Below are 23,334 nucleotides of genomic sequence, written 5' to 3' on the forward strand. Positions count from 1 at the left end.
GTTTGGACTAGTTTTGTGAAGCAACTGGGCAGGATTTGTTGTGAAAACCTGACAACCATGATCTTGAACGCACGTGCTGGAGATATACTTCTAATTACAGGAGCGTCTTTACTGATGAGATGTGCATGAAAATCGCATTCGATTTTTTGCACAGCCCTAGTGCTACTAGGGGTGTCACGATTTCGATTTGAAATCGATCGAAATTAAGTCACAGTCTCAAACTTCGAATTAAAAAATGGAATTGTCGATGCTGCCACGCCCCCATGTTGTATGACGGCAAATCAATGACAAAAATAACCGAGCATTCAACTGATGCTGGCGCGCGCGCTATATGGCTTCCGCGAGAGGAAAACTGAATCGGATGCGAAGAAACGGGAGCCCGCGAGCTCATTTCAAACTCTCGCGCGCGCATGCTCATTCCCCACATCCTCGCGCTCGTTTATAGAGTAGATCTTTTGTAGATACTTGATTAACTGGAATTCTTCTGATTGCTAGTGATTGCAGTCTTGTAATAAGGGATACACATTTTACAGACTGTAATGATGCGCACACACACACACACACACATATATATATATATAAATATATATATATATATATATAAATCTTAATGAATGACAGTGAAGTGTTTAACAAGTGTTTTATCTTTAATCTTTTAAATAGATACATCGTAATATTTGAAGGTTAGTTTAGTCATTTTTTATTGTTTTTGTTTGTTTTGTTATGAACTTGAATGTCATCTTTTGTGAAGAAGACTGCACTTACAAAAGAGAAACTGGATGGCAGTTTATTTTAAGTTTTCAATTGACTAAAGATATAAGTTATTTTTACATTATGTTGTTAATAAAATTTTTAAATTTGACAGTGTAATGTGGTACATTGCAAACAAAGGTCAGATATTATATTACATAAGTCTAGTTTGAAAAATGACAATCTGTGCTTTAAAAAGAATAAATGTAAAAATCGAGAATCGAATCGAACCGTGACCTTAGAATCGAAAATGCAATCGAATCGAGGATTTGGAGAATCGTGACACCCCTAAGTGCTACCCAACATTTTATAAATACAGAAACTTTTATTCTTCATAACCTACATTAAATACTGCCTGTTATTGGTTAAAAGCTTCTGTCATTTCTCTACTGCAATCTTGCGGTGAACCAACAACAGGATGAAGCACAGATCTGCAGTCTGACCATCACAGATGACAGTGTGTGACAGCACCGCTCTCTCAGCTCAAATAACACATTTACTCAGACGTGAGCTCAGCTACCCTCATCAATGAAAGCAATGGATTACACAATCATCGGCATAATTTAAGCATAACATTAAATGGCAGTTCACTTAATAGACTCATATGACTGATGTTGCCTCTGTTCAAGTTTGTCGCAATTTTTTTCTTTGACCAACATACTCAATTCTTGGGTTGAAAGTGGACATTTGCTTGCAACGTTTTACTGAAATTTTCACTAATTTAATCAAAAGTGAGCTCGCCACACATTTTTTCCCCTTTGTGCTTCATTATTCACTTTCCGGTGTTGTTTTGACATGGAGGTGGAGTCAAAGGACTGGGGCGTGAACAACAGCCCTGGACACGCCCCGCTGGAAGTGACGTCATCGGCCTAGGAACTGATTAAGGCACCGTCGTTGAGCAGAGGCATGCGGTGGATCTTTTCCTTTTATTCACTAGCATTAAATCATGCATGGTTTCAGTTGAAGTGCTAAATATGCTTTACGATTCTGAAAATACCCAAGTCGGCTTGAAGAACACAGATAAACCATATATCATCACAACTGAGTTTACTGTCTTGATGTTTCATCAGTCAACACGTCTCTCGTTTATCAAAGACTTTGATTTTATTCACCTGTTGTACACGCCCCAGTCCCTTGACTAGTGGTCAAAACTAGTGGTCGACTGATATTGTTTTTTTTTTTGACAGCCGATATCTTGGAAAGCAGGGTTAGTTAGCCAATGTAAGGCTGATATTATTTTTTTCTTTTTTTATTTACATTATAATTTAGAAATCTGAAATCATTTACATTTACTAATTTAACAGATGCTATTTGATAGCAAAATCATTTGATAATGGATTAAAAATTTAATGTGTAAAATAAACATACTTATACTTTAAATGACAAAGTATTTTTAACAAATAAATAAATATTTATTAAAATATAATTAAAAAGGAAGTGAACACTCAGTTTTCTGGGAAGTTTGTGCATAGGGAATAATATTTTTAAAATAAAGCCAGGTTAACACTCAATTTACATACAGCACACAGGGAAAATTACATAAATATGACAGTGGACAAATGCATAAAGTGCAGCATAATTTTAAATCATGAGTTTAAAGTTTAAAGCATTTAATTCACACGGACCCATCATTAAATAGAGAACACGCGATCATGCTGGATACACACTCCACAAGATCTCACGGCTGGATTCAATTAAGTTTGCAAGGTTTGTGAAATTAATTGTTCATCAGTCATTCAAAGATTTGTTGAAATCATATAAATGCGTATTTGCTTAATGCTGACAGTAAACGAGAAAGTATTATAATGTTCACCTTTCTATTACTGATAATATAAAAGCAATTGTTATAATATATTTTGTATACATGAATTCCTTTGTTAAACCGTTCCCTGATCATTAGACAAACTTCTTTCTGTATTTAGACAGAACTGTTAACAACGACAGTAAACAAGAGCAAAGTGTGTTCAGGCACTGTGTTCTCAGCACTACAAAATAAAGCAGAAAAAATGAAATAAAACATGGGGCAAGCAGAAAACACATTGGCCGATATTTACAAAATGCCAAATATTGGCCGATATATCGGTCGACCACTAGTCAAAACCATGCTGGAAAGTAAAACTCCCAAAACGATAAACTCTGGCCATGGAAAATGTGTTGCAAAATCATTGCTTTTGCATTCTTTATGTTTTGCAATTATTTACATTTGCATTTATTTTTGCTCAATACATCCATTTTCTTTTGCAAATATATGTGGAACTGAATTGACTCCATAAGCTTCCTGTTAATGTAAGCTAGATTTACTTAACTAACATGATAGATAGATAGATAGATAGATAGATAGATAGATAGATAGATGTGAACATAACATACAAAAGCTATGCTCAGTATCTCATGCACACAGCTCTGGACCAAAGTATGGATGAACTTATAAAAACATAAGATCAACATTATATAAAATGAAGTGCAATGTGTAACGCTGAAAGCAGGACAGTGGTTTATAGCATACATAACCTCTTATTTAAGAATGTGATTATGAAAGGTTGCAGCCTTAAGTTGAATCAATGACAAACAAGCAACAGTAAGAAGAGCAAACATGAGAAGTTTCAAACATGAGAACCAGACTTGACATTCGTCACTAACCATAAATATCCACTAACACAGGAGACTAAAGGATCAAGACACCCCATACACAATACATTCAAACCCAAACCACACTGACATCCCATGTTCCGTGATCAACACTGAATCACTCTATCTGAGCTCCATACTCCTGTTTATTGTATGCGAGGCTCGCGCATACTGAGTTTGCATCAGATCTACTCATGCACAAAGCTGCTAAACGCTCGTAAGATCTGCTGAACGATGACAAACTTTCTGTTTTAAATGCCCAGGCCTGCAGATTGATCAGGCACTGAGCCTTTGGTGTAAAACATTACAACATGCTGGAGCTCGCTTTGCACGCGCGACTCTCTTCAGCGCGTTCACATCAAACCCTTATATTACTCAAACGCCCTGCATTGAACACAAAATGCATTGTCATCGGGGCAAGGTGTGCATATATAGATCCGTCCGTTTGTGCGTGTTTGTGTTCATTAGCAACGTTAGCAACTCACATTTCTTCAGCCACTTCATCCAGCAGCGCACGACGAGGCTGTGATGTTTCTTGTTCTCGATGCACCACGAGGATAATCCCTGGATGGACTCCATCGTATTGGTGACTCCTTGGAATCTGCGGTCTAGTGATGACTCCAAAGCGGTCGACGAGCCGCGGCCACCGCTCTGACCACTGCTGGCCGCTCCGGGTCCGGCCGCCATCTTTCCTTCACTCCCGCAGCGTCGAGCTGGAGGATTTTAACCGCGCTGCACCAGCAGAGGGCGCCGCTGCACCGCTTCACACCGCCAGCAGGGGGCGCATCTGCACCGCTTCAGCTTCACACCGCCAGCAGGGGGCGACTCTGCACCGCTTCACACCGCCAGCAGAGGGCGCCGCTGCACCGCTTCACACCGCCAGCAGGGGGCGCATCTGCACCGCTTCACACCGCCAGCAGAGGGCGCATCTGCACCGCTTCACACCGCCAGCAGGGGGCGCATCTGCACCGCTTCAGCTTCACACCGCCAGCAGGGGGCGACTCTGCACCGCTTCACACCGCCAGCAGAGGGCGCCGCTGCACCGCTTCACACCGCCAGCAGGGGGCGCATCTGCACCGCTTCACACCGCCAGCAGAGGGCGCATCTGCACCGCTTCACACCGCCAGCAGGGGGCTCCTCTGCACCGCTTCACACCGCCAGCAGGGGGCGCCTCTGCACCGCTTCACACCGCCAGCAGAGGGCGCCTCTGCACCGCTTCACACCGCCAGCAGAGGGCGCATCTGCACCGCTTCACACCGCCAGCAGAGGGCGCCGCTGCACCTCTCAAGATGCACATTAGTAATGTTTTTTCTTTTCTTTTTTTTTTTTTTTGTCTTCTAAGGCACATTTATAAAAGCTAATTAAATGTCCTAGTTGAAAAATGACTTAATCTAAGCCTTGTCTTCGAGATCAGGCCAAAGTTTTATACATTTTTATTTATTTACATTTTGTAAATACTTTGCACTTTAAAATAAACTTCTAAATTTCTGTTCAGAAGTCCCTATGAATGACACAAATTCATTTGTACTTCTAAATAAGTGATAAAAAACATTTGCAAAAATGCACATCGCCTCAGCACCAATAAAATGTGCAACACTTCAAATTTTACACAAAATATAAATGATGTCTAAATAAAGTACATTTAAGGGCACTGAGCTTTGATGTTTTTTCAGACCTGGGACAGTGCTGTGCACTTACTTCCTGTCATGTGCACGCTTTTAAGTGGCCAAAACCACAAGTGTGGATACTGGGACAGGACCTTAGTAAATAATTCCAAACCCAAAAATTGGCTGCCATCTTGTTGATTGGTCAAATCAAACCTTTAAAGTGTCTATGCAAAGGATGATTTCTGCTGTTTGGCAACACATTCAGAATTCATGGCATGGAGTAAACCTTAGGCTGGGAAGGACTGAAGTACAGTGTACAATACTTTTGTTTAAAGGCATACTGATTGTTCAGCTGATTAAACGCATTATAAAAAACAAAACAAAAGACTGACTTGAGTCCAGCGTTTCTTCTCACAGTCACACGAGGGCAGCAGGCGTCTGGTGTTGTCCTGACGTCAGTGAAACAAAGTAGTGCACAAAACTATCACAGTTGGCCTGCACACTGAATGTGAATGAATACACAAATACAGGCTGTTTTAAACACACTATGAATTATTTTGAAAGTCCTTTGATTTACACAATTTGCATTCTGGAATGGCTTGTTTACATGCGTCTTTGTTGTACTGTGGCAAGATCGAGCCAATAAAAATCACCAATGGATGTGGACCAGTGAACACCCAAAAACTATGATGTTCCAGGGGTCTTTGAAAAAGCTATTGGACACAAGCCTTTATTGAAAATGTTCATGTAAACAACCTGAAGCAAAGAAACAAATCAACAGTAGTGCTTTTCTCTGTTTGTTGTTAGTGTCTGATTAATATTGTTGTTGAAGGTAAAAAGCGTTTCTACAGTACCAGCAGCATCAACCAGAGTAGAGAAGATCACTAAAAAGGACAATCTGGATGGTGGGAGTCTGAGAGGGTGTGAAGAGAGGTCAGGGTGCATTAACCCTGACCCTAACCACTCTCTAACCCTCAAATCAGACAGAAAAGGCAGGTTGATAAGAACTTTATTCAAGCTTCAACCTCAACCTTAACCTTACAATCTAATGATAGAAATGTTGTTCCAAGAAAAACAAAAGGCTATTGATCCCCAAACGTTTCTCTGCAGATATCAGATACTAGTTAATGGTTAAGTGTGCTCATGTTTGTCTGACAGGAAGGCTCTTCCAGATCCATATGTTGTTGTTTAGTTCCACATTAACATAAAGCTCAGTGGAGACACATCCACTACACACTGGATTGAACTATTACCAGACCTCCTCCGTATCTGATGATGGATTCAGAAAGGTTGTGGTGAGATCATCTTCACGATGACCAGGAACACATGCAGAACCAAATGAGCACATCACAGCTGACCAGCCGTAAATCAGCCTGATCTGTCCTCGTGTCCAGCACTGTTGTGTTGTTGATAAGCTCCTTCATTTCTAGTTCTGGATCTGATTTCCAGTTCTCTGAGCTCATCTGTTCATACTGTCTATCTCAGAAACTGCATATTAATATACACAATTTAGGGTCCTGTTTTGAAATACCACGTCCGCCTCAATCCCAAGCGCAGCCTTAAGCCGGACTCCTTTGTCTGTCTACTGTTCAGATAATCACTATTTAATACTTTATATAATATACCTAATCCGAATACATTAATTAACTAAGCTATGTTAAAGTCACTATGAAGGGACAAACATTTTAGACACAATATTGTCAATATATGTGGTTTTATTAACAAAGTTCGGGAGAAGCACGATCAGATAATCATCCAATTTGGTACAGGTGCATCTCGTTTAGCTAATCATCTCATAGCACGCACGCGTATATATATCCAGTCTTCCTACCTCCTGTCCCACGACAGTTTTTCGGCAACCCTCCTCCACCCCAACTCCTCACTTCTAATCTATTTATCCCAAATTGGGATAGGGGGAGTTATTTGGGTTCGGGCTATGCTCCGGGCCCGGACCCCTCCCCCAGGACAGCACGCCAAAATATGCCTACTATTTGCCTTCAGATTAGATGTAAGGGTGAACTCGTGAAACACAAGCTGTTCTAATATGAAAACAATACCAAACTGAGTCACAGTACCACTGTTGTGTCTCCAGTCAACACAGGCGACGTTTCTGACGGAGTCCGGTGAGCCACCTGCGAGCTGCATGCAACAGTGTGTGAATATACTCATACTACTTCAAATGCTGCATCTCTGCCACTTCTGCAGTGCAAAGATGGATTTTGTTTATACTTCATTTGATTGGTAATAGCCCTGAGATGTCTTATTATTCTAATTGCATCCTCTGAAGTGGATGGGTCCCACCATGAGAGTCCAAACCTCTGATAAAAACTGGATTATGGACTCATGTTGCATCACTTAGCCAGAAGCAATGGTTTAAAGATACGACATTAACTGAAAGACTGGAGTGCTGTGGATTATTGTGATGTTTTTATCAGCTGTTTGGACTCATTCTGATGGCACCCATTCACAACAGAGCATCCATTGATGAGACACTGAGGCAATGCTACAAACCTGATGAAGAAACAAACTACAAATCTACAAACCGAGTACATTTTCAGCACATTTTCAGTTTTGGATGAACTGTTCCTTTAAATAATCAGTTTTCTTCTAGGTTTAAACAAAGAGATTTAATTTTTTTTTTTTTTTTTTTGCAAAGACTTTCCCCCATTACTGCAGACATCGATGCTGATCATGAACAGTAAAGCATCACTGCAACAATGAAGAGCATCGTGTGATTACGAGAGCAGCAGTTGTTCCTCACCAGCTCCACATACAGAATTGCTTCAATGATATTCATAACATTCATCTAAACTTTCAAAAGACTCTAGCAAAACATGGTTTAAGTCTTACCGAATGTCTTCAGACATTAATAACATGAAGTGATGTATGTGTTTTCTGTTAAAGTCTTCACAGAGCTGTACGTTAGAAGCCGGTGAAAAGCTCACAAGTCATATTAATTCCTGATCGTGCTCCAGCGGCCTCGTCTGACTCCATCTGGAAACAATAGCACATGAAGAACAAGAAAAAGCTCTGACTCAGCGTTAGCGAAGCCGGATCACCAGCAATCTTCATATCTTCATTCCCAAGGCCAAGAGAGAAAGACAACACAGCTTGTAATGTGATAGCAATGTGACACGCATCACGTTTAATAAGAACTGCCATTTATAACAAATCCTGCGTCCACTCTTCAGAATAACACTCGCTGTGGACGAGCGATTACATTCATCTACTTCTGCTGTACAACAAATGCAAATACTGTAAAAGATGTTAGTCACTTGTGCGATGCAGTCTCTCTCCATCAGACCAGAGACAGATCAACAGTTCTTGGCAGTCGAGCGGTTGCTAAAATCATCCCGCGAAAGAAAGCTGACTTTGTTAAACATGACACTTCTTACTGTTCATTAAACTAGTTTAATTGGCATTTTGTTTTCCTCGAAAATAATGACACCCAAATATGTAACAGTACAGTGAAGGCACGATAACACATACAAAAATAACCAATCGTGCAACTACACCCAAAAGTTAAACAGGAACATAAAAGCCGTATAACACAATGTTACAGCAGAAGAGCATTCTGGTATACTGCAGTATTGTTAATAAATAAAAGAATTAATATCAATCATACAAAAGCGCTGATTTATTGTGATGTTAATTTAAAACCCCTGTTATGCAACAGCTGCTTGGCTGCCATTAATATTAACATATAGCACCAAAAAATGAATGTAGCTCTACTACATGACTCCATATTCTCCTGCTGCCACTATGAGACGCATTTAGTCCATTTATGTGTGAAATAATGAGGCATGTTCATGGAAAAACATAACACATGTTCATGCATTTGAAGCTCCATGACACATAATGAAAGGAGTCCTCACACCCTCACTGACACGCTATCGCCTCCAGAGGGCTTTATTGATGATGTCATTTCCTGCAGAGAGCGGCACACTGACAGTCTCGCTGTTCTTGGCTGTGTCATTCTCCAGATAAACAAGCCACTCGGAGTCTTTAATAAAGTCTTTGTGTTCAGTATGTGTTGAGCGCAGCACTAGAGAGGGCATTGCTCCGCTCCATCCAGGGCTCAGAAGGTCACGGTCAAACATCTAGAGCAGAAGTTCTCACGGGTTCGTGTGAGAGCAGGACTTGCAGCATTGCTTCCCGTAGAACTTGTGGTTGCAAACGCCATGCTGCGGCACCAGATAACACCAGCTGAAATGATCCTTACAGACCTCATCTGCACAGAGAAACACGGTGTTACGCAGTAGCTTGGGATACACGAGAGTCACACTTTAGTTTGGGGAGCAATTCTCACTAATAACAAACCATGGTTACACTTTATTTTAAGGTGTCTTTGTTACAGTGTAATTATACTTTTGATTACTGATTTAAATAATTAGCCACATGTACTTACTATACGGTTAGGGTTAGAATGAGGGTTTGGTTTAGGGTTACTTGCATGTAATTATGCATAATTAATTGCAATTATAACAGTTAGTACATGTAACGTAACAAGAACCCCTTAAAATAAAATTAGCCAAACTACAACTTTTGCCTCAGTAAACTCCCAATTTGCTGCTTTTTAAAAGTTAGTAAGTTAGTTGTTAGGTTAAGTTATTGAGTTTAAGGATTAAGGCATCTACAATATGGTCATGCAGAATAAGGCATTAATATGTGCTTCATAAGTACTAATAAACAGCCAATATGCTAGTAATATGCATGCTTATAAGCAACTAGCTAACAGTGAGATTTGGTCCCTAAACAAAAGTATTAACCAGCATGTTCTGTGTACGTTTTAACCATTTCATTTAAACCAATTTGTTAATCACAAACAAAAAAAAATTGATATTAGGCAGAAATCTTGTTTTAGGATTATATGCTTTTTCGTATTATTATATGCTATTATAATATTTATTAATAGTTTTTATTTGCATATTTTCAGTTTTCAACTTTTTAAAGTTTAGTAATTGACTATGTGTGCTTTTGTTATTTTTATTATTATATATATTTTATTTTCATTACAGTTTTAGCAAATGTAACTTATTTTTTTAGCTTAGTTGCCAAGGCCATATTTCAAATTTTTGATTAAGATTTTTTTTAAATCTAATATTTATAATATATTTTTTAAAACTTTATTTCAATTAGCAAAACACTTTTTTAATATCTAGTTAGTTAAAACACCAAAACATGCTATCAATAGTAAAAATGTCAATTGCCTTTCTCTCTCTTTCTCTCTCTCTCTCTCTCTTTCTCTCTTCAGTAGTAAAGATGTTATTTATCTTTCTTTCTTTCTTTCTTTCTTTCTTTCTTTCTTTCTTTCTTTCTTTCTTTCTTTCTTTCTCTCTATCTCTAATGAGAGTTCAGCAAATGAAACAATATTTAAAGGGATTGTTCACCCAAAAATAAAATACACTTACATTATAAGACTGACAGACTACAACCGTTTCAGTTAAAAATCTCACTTTGTGTTCTACTGAATAAACAAATTCACCTACATCTTGGATGCATCCTACATCTGCTTACTGATTATTATAATTTACTGACAGCACTAATTTCATTTGTTTAATTTTAGATACTAAAATATCTAAAACTAAACAATGAAATTAAAACATTAAAAACTGCACAGACATTTAAAAATGACTTTATTATAAAAAAATAGTGAAACTTCAACTAAAATTGTAAAATTAGAAAACTAATTAAAAATATAAACAAAAACAACAACAACAAATCTATAATTGAATCTCAATACTAAAAAAAAAACACTTCTCAAATGCATATTTGTTACATAACAAGTATTATGTGATAGAATAACATCCCAGCTTGCAACAGACCTTTCTTCTCTGGCTGAGGGCAGAATGCAGTGTTACAGGCCTGGGACATCATAGGCTTCATCTGTAGGACACAGCCAGAGGAGGGACGTCCATGAACGAGACACTGGACGGAGCGCACCTGAACGCCCCCTCCGCACGACACCGTACACTGCAGACAAGACAAAACACAACATCAAGCTCCTGTCTTTCTGCTGAGCTCATGATGTCAGATGGGTGTGGGACGAGGGAGACCTGCCTGAGACCACGGTGATGAGTACCAGTCCGGTCTGCTGTGCGGAGAGGACATGGGACAGTCTGACAGCACACAGGTTCTCTGGAGCTCCATGGAGGGTTTGGGCACATGCTGACACTTTTTGGGAGACAGTTCTCTATATTTTCCTGCGGTGTCCTTCTCTGCACACTTCACGACACGCAGCTGAAGCCCCTTTCCACACGACACTGAACACTGCAGAGAAAAAGAGAGAATATCACAACCAATATCAAATGTGTTCAAGATCAGGGGTTCGATTTACAAGAATGCAAAATGATTCTGGACATTTAGTTATTCTTATTTTACTCGATCTCACAGCTACATTTGATACTGTTGATCATGGTATTTTATTGTAGCCCTACTGTTCTGCCTTACATTGGTTTAAATCACAAGTAAAAGATAGATAATTCTCGGTTTGCCTTGGAGATTTGTGTTCTACATTAGCTAAATTTCATAGTGGTGTGCCACAGGGTTCAATACTTGGACCTATTTTATTTTCACTATATATTGGCCCCCTGGGCTCAATGTTTCCCAAGTATAATATATTATGTATCATCTATATGCAGATGACACCCAGTTATATATTCCAATAGATCCAAATGGCTCTCAATCCTTTGATGGACTCATTTAGTATTTAGTATTAGAGTCTGGTTGGCAAGCAATTTTCTTCATCTTAATACTAATGTGACTAAGTGTGTTGTCTTTGGACCCTTTTCTGCTTCCAATGAAATTATAAGTAGGTTGGCCTCTATGATGTTGTGTTTCAGATCATGTCAAGAATTTGGATGTTATAATGGATTCGGCTTTAGTTTTAGATAAACAGGTTACTAGTGTTGTGAAGGCTGCATTTTATCAACTCAGAATTATTTCTAATCAGTAATCAGTTCTCACTTCTAAGGAACTGGTGATTGTTATTCATGCTTTTGTATCATCATGCATCAATAACTGTAATTCTTTATATATAGGTATTTCACAGACTTTTGACTTACACAAAGAAAAGGGAGAGAAACCCTGTTCTGTTTTCTTCACACTGGTTGTCTGTAAAATTTAGAATTGAGTTTAAGGTTCTGTTGATGGTTTTTAAAGCGCTGCATTGCCCCAAAATATATTGTTGACCTTTTAATTCCTGATGAAAATACAAGAATAATTAGGTCCTATGAGAAAGTCCTTCTGATGCACATTAAATCTTCACCATCTGTGGATGCTTTTAAGTCTAGATTGAAATCGTATCTTTTTAGTGTTGATTTTACACTTTATCATACTCATTAGGATTTCATTTTTTATTTTTCGTTTTTGTTTTTGTGACTGTATGTAATGATGCTGGAAAGCACTTTGGTCAATTGTAGTGGTTTTAAATTATGCTACATAAATTACATTTGTTTTGTATTGTATTGTATGTTACGAAGGAACAACAAAGCACCAATTGTTTAAAAATGTAGCACATACTGTAATTGTAAATGTAAAATATGAAAGGCCTGCAATAGTAGAAATCTGTCCTTAAGCAGAATATATATATTTTTTAAAGTGACTCGAAGTGCTACAGTATAATTAAAAGGACAATCCCTTTGTGGCAGTATGGGGTCACAACTCCAAATATTTGCTTTCACACCACACCACACCAATGCTATGCTAGTATTCTGCGGAGGTTTTACCGGTTGCCAGGTGGAGACGAACCACTGGGCCTTGCGCTGTTTGTGGCAGCGTTTGATCACGCAGGTCTCTTGGCCGCTGGGTTTGGGCAGAGCGGCACAGGAGGCATCCGGCAGCACGCGGGAGTAAGAGCCACTGCTCACACACGCCACCGCTCTCTTCATCACCCCCTTCCCACATTTGCGAGAACACTGGTGGGAAACATTCAATAGTATTGTAAGACAGTGTTACTCAGTGAAGTTTTAACTGTAGAATTAAAGGTGCACTCAATGCAGCATCGCACAAAAGTGTTCAGTTACAGATGCACTATTCACAGTCAGCCACAATTAGATTATTTTGTGAACATGTTGACCCTTATGAGGAAGGGTCATAACCACCATAGATATATTTAGCAATATTTCTTCTATACTCCATTACGCAGCACTTTACATAGCCTACTGTACTGTATGTACTAGTACTGTATGTAGACTGTATATGATGCACTGTTGATTGATTGCCACAGAGTTGTCTGATTGAGCTCTAACCTGCGACCAGTGTCCAGCGCTCCAGACGGGTGGACAGGTGTGTGTGTTGCAGTTCTGTCTGCGAGGCGGCGGTGGTTGTGCACAGCGCTCATCGGTCACAGTGTCCACCTGATCCGGGCCTGTTTTCTGGACACAGCGCACCTGTCTGATCTGCTCTCCGGATCCACAGCTGCGGCTGCACGCTCCCCAGCCCTCCACACGCCAGCTGTGGTGTACAGAAACACACACACACACAGACACACACACACACATAAGTGCCTTACATCCGAAGGGAGTTATTTGTGTTTAAAGAATCACTAACATTTATCACATGGCCAGAGTGAAACCAAAGATTTTCCCATAGCATTTCTTTTTGCAAAGGCAATGAAAAACTATTGTACTACATATTACATCATGCTCGTTATACAGTAAACTGCATCAATTGCTATATTTAAACATCAAGACAAGCATTTTAACAAGTCTCAGCTCTGGTCAGGGGAGGGTTAACACTGAGACACACTGATCATCAGGTGCAGCCCACCAGTCAAAATATCACTTCACCCTACCGTCCCCAAACAACCTGAAATCCCCCTCAGCACATTCAAACATCCTACAGGTTATTTCTCACAGCTCTGACCAATGCCATCCATCGCTGTCGGGACTGGATCTGCCTTCATCTTAAAAACAGCATTCTCTTTAAAACACATCCCATATCAGTATGGTGCAATCAGACATTTGATCTGCTTTAAAAGGTAATAATTTGGCAATGCATTGGCTGGATGTTTGTAGTAATTAAAGGCACTTTATAATATATCAGAGGGAATATGTGGTCTTGTGTCTCTGTTGCCATAAACATGTTTATGTGAGCTTGTTAATTATGAACTGGATTAAACATTCACACAGCTATGATTTCACAAGGGTTCAGCTTTTAGTCTCTGTGATTCGAGCTGTAATGCATATGATGCAGCTGGCACTTGTCTGGCCAATCAGACTTTAGTTATTTGTCACATAAATGTGACTGAAGATGGGCATTATATTCTATTATGGTACACTATATATCTACCAGTTTTATGCTAGTGTTACATTCAAACATTACAAACGAACAACTTTATTTCAATACAGCACAGAAGAATAGATGCTGTGCATGGAGGAATCTGATCACACACGTCTGATATTATCCGACCGCAGTGATGTCAGGCTTTAAATGGGAACCTACACCTATTTCCATGATGTAATGGCTTCTCCACGCTCTTTTCTGGCACTGAGGATTGAAGATCAAATAATGGAGCACCCTAAAATACACGATAAGTGTGTCTGCACATGCTGTCTGTGTTAAAGAGATGACACACAACTAACTACTTACAGCACGTAATAACAGTGTCAGCATATGAGTAGATGTGGATTAAGTCATTCATTGAAAAACTACATTTCAAAATAATCCAGAACAAAAAAAGAAGCACACTTCAAGTTTATTTTATTATGTAAACTTAAGTAAAGTTATTTCCTAGTACACTTCATGTAGTGATATACTAAAATCATTGTACTACAATGTAAGTGTCATTTCAATACTTCTTGGGACTAAATTGTTGCACTTTTTAGTTGATAAAAGTATACTTTTAAGTGAAACTCTGCACAATCTAAAGTGTTACCACTAGTTTTAATACTGCACCTATATTTATACAGTACTTAAAGTATACATTTTATATTTTTGCACATTTCTTAAGTACAATTACAGGACAAACATAGACTTTTCTGTTTAATTTTTAAAGTATACTAATGGCAAACTTCGATAAACTTCTGCTTTTGTAAGGGAAGGGTCATTTATTGGGAAGAAAGACAAAAAACACTCTACACTGTGTTTTTTTTTCTTTTCTTCCCCAGTGTGTTAAGTTTACTTTCTCAAGTATTTAGTCAATGTTTCGAATGAGGTCTGTCAACAAAGAAAGTATTGTGTTTGTTTGAGGTTAGTGGAAAATTAATGTGATTCTCCACACCTGTGTAAACTTGAGCAGAGCCACTAAAATCAGCAAAACACCTGATTCAGACACATTTGCAGGTGGTTTAATCTTTTGAATCTAATGCAGTGTGTGTGAGTATGTGTGTGCTGAGTTTGGAGGGTTTGTAACCTTGGCCTCTCATGAACCCAGAGTCTGAAGCCAAGCACACAGGACATCAGATAAACATGATGCAATAAATGGTGTTTACAGAGGCCAGCTAATGAAGCAGAAAGACTCAGCGTGTGTGTGTGTGTGTGTGTGTGAGAGAGAGACAGTATACTCAAACAGTATTTTAACAGTACTGCTCACTGGCGGAGCTCTTGTCTGAAGCACCTGTTATAGTCGTGACACCATCATGCATTCATCAGGACACTGGAATAGACACCAGCAAATGTTTGGCTGCTGTTATAGCGGGGAGACACAGAGTGAAAATTCCCAACCCCAGATCATAATCTCTGAGTGTGAACGCAAATGTTTTTAGCTGCGCAAGCTTGATTTCACACACAGCTGCCTTCCAAAATGCACTCAAGTACATGCTGCCGTTTCAGTGTTGCCACAAAGAGCCCCTGAAGAAGAACAAGTGTGCTTAGTTGTAGTAAACGTGCACTTGTAGTACTTTAAACCTTAAAAGCATATATATGCTGATATGTTCTTGCAGATAATACAAAAATGAATGAAACAAAAGGCATCTGTTCTTAACAAGTAAATTTTTTTTTAAAAAGTGCTCTTTGTAATAATGTCAAAGTTTTACTTTAAAGTACATTTTAAATCATTAAGTTTTAATATTTAAACCGTAGTGTGATATTCGATATTACATTTAAAATGAATTTACTGTACTTTAAATGCATTAAATTGCAACATCTTTACAAATGTAACACATTAACACATTTAAATACAAGCTGCAAAGAAAATGTCATTAAAGTATATTTTAGTTTACCATAAATGCTTATCAGTTCACTCAGCAGTAACACTTAACCATATTTCAAAGGCAATATAAGTCATTATCAAATTACATATAAAGCTGTACTTAAGTCTTGCTTGTGTCAACCCCCCCCCCCAAACACTTTTACAATTTAGCCAAATGCATTTAATATAAATTTAAACTACAATACATTTTCATTTAATTGCAAATAATATTCAGTATTTGTATAATATGTATAATATCCTTGTAGTACATATTTGTTTATTAATTTTTTTTTTTTTTTAGTTTCACATTCATGCTGGACGCTCTCTCTCACTCTCTCTCTCTCTCTCTCTCTATGTCTCTCTCTCTCTCTCTCTCAGGTCAGGAAGCCTATGGAGACTCAATACTTGGACGGATCACTTTACAGAACCAAGTCAGCATTTTCTGGGAAGACTGACATAAGAGGACACAAGATCTCCAACTAGAAGATCGTCTGTGTGCCAGAGCAGCCGCTTTTATCAGACACGAGTGTCTATCTTACAAACACCCAACACTGCTCTCTCAACCACATCTGAAGAAATGGTTTCTGCTGAAATCCCTGCCATGATGCATTGTGGGTGGTTGCCAGGGTGTTGCTGTGCAGTTGCTATGGTCTTTAGAGTGGCCTTTAGAGAATAACTACTGCAGTTTCTAGGGTGTTTGCCAGCTGGATCTTGTGCTTATCATCTCTCTTTGTCAGTGATTTCACGAGAAGCTGATGTAACGGTAATGACAGGCGAGTCTTTGGGATGGGCCCAGAGTCTAAAGCCATCAACACCTGCTGATATGTTGTTTGATACTTTCGCTGACAGTAGAGCGGCGCGTCCGTCATCACCAATGCGTTACGGAGATCCGTTCTCCAGCCTCGGAGACCAGTGCATATGGATCTGTAATGTGTGTGTATGACACACACCTTATTAACTTCAGTTAAAGAAGTGAGCTACTAAACATGTTGTGTCAACTATTATCTAAAATAAAGTCAACCTAGAAAGACAAGTGGCTAGTCTAAACACAACACATGACTGTATTAAAATGATCCCAACTCAGAGGTCTTTACAACCCAGTAAACCCAGTAAAGCGTTATTTTACAGTTTTAAATAATTTTGTCCATTTAATGTTGACTGCATTAAAACAGCAAGTCGGTCCATGTTTTATATATTTTTTATGCTACTAAAATTTAATTCAATTAAATGAATAAATAAATACAAATTTAATTGCGTATTGCTATCTAATTAATTATTATTGAGCACATCTAAAATGAAAAATTTGCTGTCATATATATATATATATATATTTTCACACTGACTTTCCAAATTATCTATAAACAATACAATGACAGTATTTTTAATATTTGATTTTAATATTTGTTTAATGGCTTTTCATGATGGCCATTATTATTCACTATTGATACTAATAACTCTTTAATTTTTGGGTATAAGATTAATAATTATAGCCGTTCATCATTACAACATCACTGAAAGCCAGACCCAAACTGAAAATTATCAGACTGTTAATAAATTATAAACAAAAACAAAATTATAGCTATTATTACAACTTTTAATTTAATTGAACTTAAATTCAGGAAATTTACCACAACATAAGTACAGAATATACATGGTTGCAGTTAAACAATCTATTGATTTAATTAGTTCCCAGCATGCTTTGCACAGAACTTTGATAAGCAGAATAAAAGTTTAAATGAAGTCATATTTTATTATTGTTTAGTCAGTGTAGTTTGTTGTTTGACCATAATTCCATTAGAAGTTGCATTAACTCAAAATGATCAGTGAAAACTATTGCATTATTTAAATTTATTTATTTTTAGACAAACATTTTTTTTTTGAGTGTAACCTAGTATTTTTACATTAACAATGTTCATAAAAAGGTTGCATACATTGCAAACATTCTTAAAAAAGTAATTAAAAAAGCTGAGAGGATATTTAGTTTGAGAATCTTTGACCGCTGGTTGAAAAACCCCTATTCTAGGATCTATTTGTGAGCTCAATGCCCAGGTTCACACGCGTCTGTCATGCTGTGATGTGTCCTGCATTACTCCGTTTCCTTTGAGCTTTAACGTGTCACTCTTCCCTCGCCATAAAGCCAGTCCTGTCTGGTTCCTCAGTCCCAGCAGACCCGAACCCTCACAGTAATCCTGCAGGACACGCTTGTTCAGCAGCAGGTTAAGCATGAACCTTCATCATGAAAGCGTTTCTCCAGCGTCTCCTGAATAGCTATGAGCTCACTGCATATTCAATATCCTACATCATAAATCAGTGCATTAGCCATATTACTGTGCATGTCGAGACAGAGTCGGATATTTCTCGTTTGCATTGTCTCAGCTCAGATTATTCTGTCAAAAGAGGTTGTTGCACAGTCATGGAGGATAAATAATAACAGTTCTGACATCTTAAATCACAAAAACTCGTATCTGAACGTCAAACATCATGAAAAACCATAGAAGCAACAACAACAAACAAACAACAAACTTAAAAAAAGTGCAGAAAGGCCTCTCGTGTGTCTCTAGCGATCAGCGTCACAGTCTCTGTTTCTCGGATATCCCTGCATGAATTGTCAAATCCAATAACCGTGTGTTAGTCTACAACTGTCCAGATTTGATGCTGATCTGGGGTCAGGGTTGTGAGGTCACCTTTGTCACTGTCCCAGGAATGGTTGAACGTGATGCCAACATGTGAGTAATGTAGGGTACACCCAAGACCTGCCAGTTGGCCAAGGTGACCCTTCACCCCGCCTCGCCCAGACCGAGCTGCCAGACACCCATCAGTGGGTCAATTCAACCCAACAATGTTTACTGGGCAATGCCCTTTTTTGTCAGCCATCAAACCAGCTTTAAGTTCCTGCAAACATGATGGATGAAGCGTGTTCTCACAGGCGCTGGGGAAATGCCCTGTTTGTTTCAGTCACTAAACGAGGCTCAGAGGCTCATGGGACGCAGGTTCTCTCAATCCAGGTGAATGTGTTAAAGTGCAGCTTTATTACCCCAAAACTGGATTTAAAAAAAAAAAAAAATTTATCAATTGAGATCAGACAAGCTCCTTTAAAGGCATTTGAAGAAAACTTTTTGATTAAATATTTGTGTATTAAAAAGCTCTGCAAATATTAATACAAGAACATTATTTTAAAATTTCTAGGCATATCATATAATTAATTAGATTAAAATATTATATACATTTTTTATACTTTATAAAATAAATAGGAAAACATGCATTACTATCCGAAAGTGGTAAGATTTTTTTTCTTTCTGTTGTTTTTTTTTTATTTTATTTTTTTTTAAAGAAGGCTCTTCTGCTCACCTGGCTGCATTTATTTGACCAAAAAAAAAAAAAAAGTTTCTATATGTATATCTGTTAAAGTGTAATTTATTTCTGTGATGCTCCGCTGTATTTTCAGCATCATTCCTCCAGTCTTCAGTGTCACATGATCTTCAGAAATCATGAAAATATGATGATTTACTGATTTACTGACAACTTTTGATCAATTTAATGCATCCTTAATGAATTAAAGTATTAAAAATGTTTGTAAAAAAACACACAAAAAACACATATTAACCCCAAATGGTAATGATTAATAAGAGTAATTAACAGAATTTGAATTATAGAATTATAGAATGATTTCTGTACATGCCTGATTTTAAGTGTACATGAAACACAAATAAAATATAATGTCAATGATAATTATGAATATTCTTCTTGTAATTTTGAGATGCCCAGGTCTTTGAGTGTAGAAGTGAAGCAGGAGAAGCAGCAGTGCGGTGTTTTCCCATCAGAAAGAGCAGCTGTGTGTTTTGTGTGTTAATGACGGCATACAGATGTAGATGCTTAGCAGGATTATAGTGCGTGATCTGTCTCTTTCACTGGAGATATGTGAGAAACTGAGCGAAAATAAGAGACAGGGGAGAAAGAGCTGGATTTCACCGCCAAAGAAAACACAGCTACACTTGGGAAACAATCAGCTGAGCGCCGGGCAGGTTTACGGGAGTCTCAGACACGTTAATGCTTTAAGAGCAGCTCTCAGAGACACTGCGTGAGGAGCTGTTCGGTGTCTCTCTGTCAGCTGCACTGGACCTCTGTGAACTGAGATTTTGGCAGACCTGCGTGAGCGTCATTTCAAGCCACTGGACATTACTGGGAATTACTCTGCCCTGGAGTCTAGCTGGACTAGACTTGATATGTGAAACGAAACCTTGCCATGCATGACACTGCCATGGAGATGCTTCTAAAACATCTGATGAGGGACACGAGAAAACATGAGCAGTGAGGTTTAAAACAACACAAACACACACACACACACACACACACACACACAAACACACACACACACACACACACACACACAGGTCTGTTGCTGTGACATGAGATCAGACAATATCTGTGTCTCTTGTCAAATACACTCTTGATAATAAAACAATGGCATTAATGGCTCATTGAAGAACTGTATGGAACCACTGCATTGGCAAAAGGTTTTTCAGATTACTGAAATGCTCTTTACACAAAGAAAAAAAAGGTTCAGAAAAGAAATGGTTCTTCTATTGCATCACTGATAGGGATGTAACGATGCACCCCGAGCCATTAGAAAATCGATAAAAATAGTTGACGGTTGAGATGTTAAATGAATCGCAATGGCCCCCCATTTTGATTCGTTTAACATCTCAACCATCAACTATTTGAGGTATGCGGGGGGTTATACGAATGTGTCTCTGAAGGGAAGTGACTGTCTTCAGAACAGTGATATTTTCTTATCATCTTGCCTCCGTACATTAAAGTAGTGTTCACTGCTGCTCCACAAGCGCCACCTGCTGTCAGAGAGTGGAACTGTGTCTTATTCAGAGCTTCTGCTGTTTCTGTTTCATGCAGATATGTTTTTATATGTATTAAAGTTTCACAAATCTAAAGTCAGACTGTTCTGATTTTGCTTCAAATTTCTAAATATACGATTTCATTTAAATCAAAACTGCTCGTGCAGCTTATGCAGAGTAAAATGCAGTGGTTGACTGCAATTTCAAATGGAAAGAGCACAGGGAAAGCCTTAGCTTGTTTATTTGAAGATAATTAATTTATTTGTAATATGTATGTTTTAACATTTCTATTTAGTGTTGTTATTTGACATATTTCAATTTGCAGCATTTTGTCTGAGAAATAATAAAAGGACACCTTTTCATTTATAATTTGCCTTAAATCTCCTTTTATTAATAAAGATTGTGAGAAAATTGTATCATGAAATCAGTATTTTGAGTCATATCACATTGTGAGTTGAGTGAACTGTTACATCCTTAACCACTTAATAAATAAATAAATATATAATAAATAAATAAAAACTAAAAGTATGTAACTTAAGATTGAACTTGTGAGTTACTGTTTCATACTGACATTAGAAGAGGAGTAAAAATACAAACTCTGATTTTGAGAGGTTCCTTTATTGTTAAGTAAAACTAAAGCCTGGAAAACATTTGTTTGTTAATTGAAATAAAGCTGAAATTAAATAAAATATACAAATCTGAATTATATTAAAGACTTAAATGAACTTTTGCGAGTTTTGGCGAATTTTGTTTTAGTACCATTGAGATGAAATTAATTAAATCTATATATATATATATATATATATATATATATATATATATATATATATATATATATATATATAAATTTCTAAACTTAAATTATAATAAAAACAAAAAACAATTCAAAATATGAATAAATACTACAACGGTATATAAAAAGTACTAAATGAACACTGGTTCCTTTCTCTAAGGTCTTTCACAGTGTGTTTGCAGATGAGAGGAGGTCAGTGAAGACGTTACCTTGCGGGACAGGGCTGTGTGTTACAGGACGTCACACCGGTGGACGGACGAGACCGTGAGTTACAGTGAGACGCGTTCACCTGAACCCTCAGGTCCTTGTAGCAGACTGATTTACTGACCATCTGACCTGAGGAACAAACAACAACAACTCAACGCCTTTGATGAAACGACTTACATACAGTACACCAAAATGTGATGAATTTGAGCTGACATGAACATAATGTCCTGTGGCATTATTCACAAATAGGTATGGCCCATGTCAGCCCTAATGATGGGAACAGACCACAGAGACTCCCCTGAGGCTCAACTATAGAGTTACACCTGCACAGACCAGCAGATACGCTTCAGAAACACACTACAATGCTTTCTCTCGGATCATTCAGAGAATGGATTCATGCAGAGAGATGTGTAATTAATTCAACAGAGCAACAAGTTTTACAGAATCCCTGTTAAAAAAGAGTATACTTTTAATAAGAGTACTTATTTTTGGAATTAATATTCATAAAAAAAAATAAAAAATAATAATTATTATTATTATATAAGTGTGAACTGAATGTGATGTTACATGTTAATTGCAATTGAATGAAAATGTATTTTTGATTAAATTTGTATTATGCATTGTTTTATAATTTTTGACACACTTGAGAGTGATTTAAGTACATCTTTTTAATTTAATCATTTCTTATATTGTCTTTGAAATATGGTTAAAGAGTTACTACTGAATGCACTGACAATATTTATGGTGAACTATATTAAACTTTAAGTAATTTCTATTAAACCTTTAAATTAAGTAATTTTAAATAATACAGAATAAAACACTACAGTTAAAATTATAAACAAATATGTTCTCTAGTATTTTAGTCAATAATAAGTGTTACTTCTTACTAAAGGTTAAAACATAATAATTGAAAATGTCCTTGAAAGGCATGTTTTAATTTGACATCATTGCAAAGTGCACTTTGTAAAAGTCTTCTAAAGTGATAAGAAACATAGTCAAGAAAGTATATAGTTTAAGTCACTTAAGTGGCCTTTTATTTTATTAACATTATTTTTTCTGCAAGTGTAGTTTTTATATACATTTACGTTTTAAGATTTTAAGTGCTCTAAAAGTGGAAATTAAATAAAGTTTTTTATCTTTGTTTAAGGGATAACAGGCTGAAATGTATTCATTAATCATATCAAATCTGACGCATTAAAAAATCTTTCAGATTGATTTTTTTTTAACTGTATCAAATGATTCATTGAAAACGTATGGTTCAAAACAAGGAATTGTTGACAAATCTGATATTGCTGCTTATAAGTGCCATATAGAGCTGTCTAGAATAACTATTTTAAATAGTAGCAATGCACTAGCAATGCCTAGGTC

The 23,334-nt window shown here is 37.5% G+C and overlaps 2 protein-coding genes and 1 long non-coding RNA gene across 4 annotated transcripts in view; 1 reads left to right on the plus strand and 2 right to left on the minus strand.

Moving 5' to 3' along the window:
* rprd2b (regulation of nuclear pre-mRNA domain containing 2b) overlaps positions 1-4,104 on the minus strand; it is a 35,031-nt gene extending 30,927 nt beyond the window's left edge. Inside the window, exon 1 of the mRNA XM_052619011.1 lies at positions 3,864-4,104. Within this exon, the coding sequence (XP_052474971.1) occupies positions 3,864-4,065 (202 nt within the window). The 5' untranslated portion in view covers positions 4,066-4,104. The remainder of the gene's footprint in view (positions 1-3,863) is intronic.
* A 3,992-nt stretch (positions 4,105-8,096) lies between these two features.
* LOC128030921 (A disintegrin and metalloproteinase with thrombospondin motifs 16) overlaps positions 8,097-23,334 on the minus strand; it is a 74,380-nt gene continuing 59,142 nt past the window's right edge. For both annotated transcript variants that reach the window (XM_052619009.1, XM_052619010.1), the window contains 6 exons: positions 21,969-22,095; positions 13,235-13,439; positions 12,713-12,901; positions 11,046-11,255; positions 10,811-10,958; positions 8,097-9,216 (listed from right to left, as the gene is read on the minus strand). In XM_052619009.1, coding sequence (XP_052474969.1) covers positions 9,101-9,216; positions 10,811-10,958; positions 11,046-11,255; positions 12,713-12,901; positions 13,235-13,439; positions 21,969-22,095 — 995 coding nt within the window. In that variant the 3' untranslated portion in view covers positions 8,097-9,100. The remainder of the gene's footprint in view (positions 9,217-10,810; positions 10,959-11,045; positions 11,256-12,712; positions 12,902-13,234; positions 13,440-21,968; positions 22,096-23,334) is intronic.
* On the plus strand, positions 13,470-18,492 carry LOC128030925 (uncharacterized). The gene is made up of 3 exons (XR_008187997.1): positions 13,470-13,965; positions 14,336-14,521; positions 16,495-18,492. It is a non-coding gene; the product is annotated as an uncharacterized LOC128030925 (long non-coding RNA).

This window comes from Carassius gibelio, chromosome A16, assembly GCF_023724105.1.
Source record: "Carassius gibelio isolate Cgi1373 ecotype wild population from Czech Republic chromosome A16, carGib1.2-hapl.c, whole genome shotgun sequence".
NCBI classification, from domain to species: domain Eukaryota; kingdom Metazoa; phylum Chordata; class Actinopteri; order Cypriniformes; family Cyprinidae; genus Carassius; species Carassius gibelio.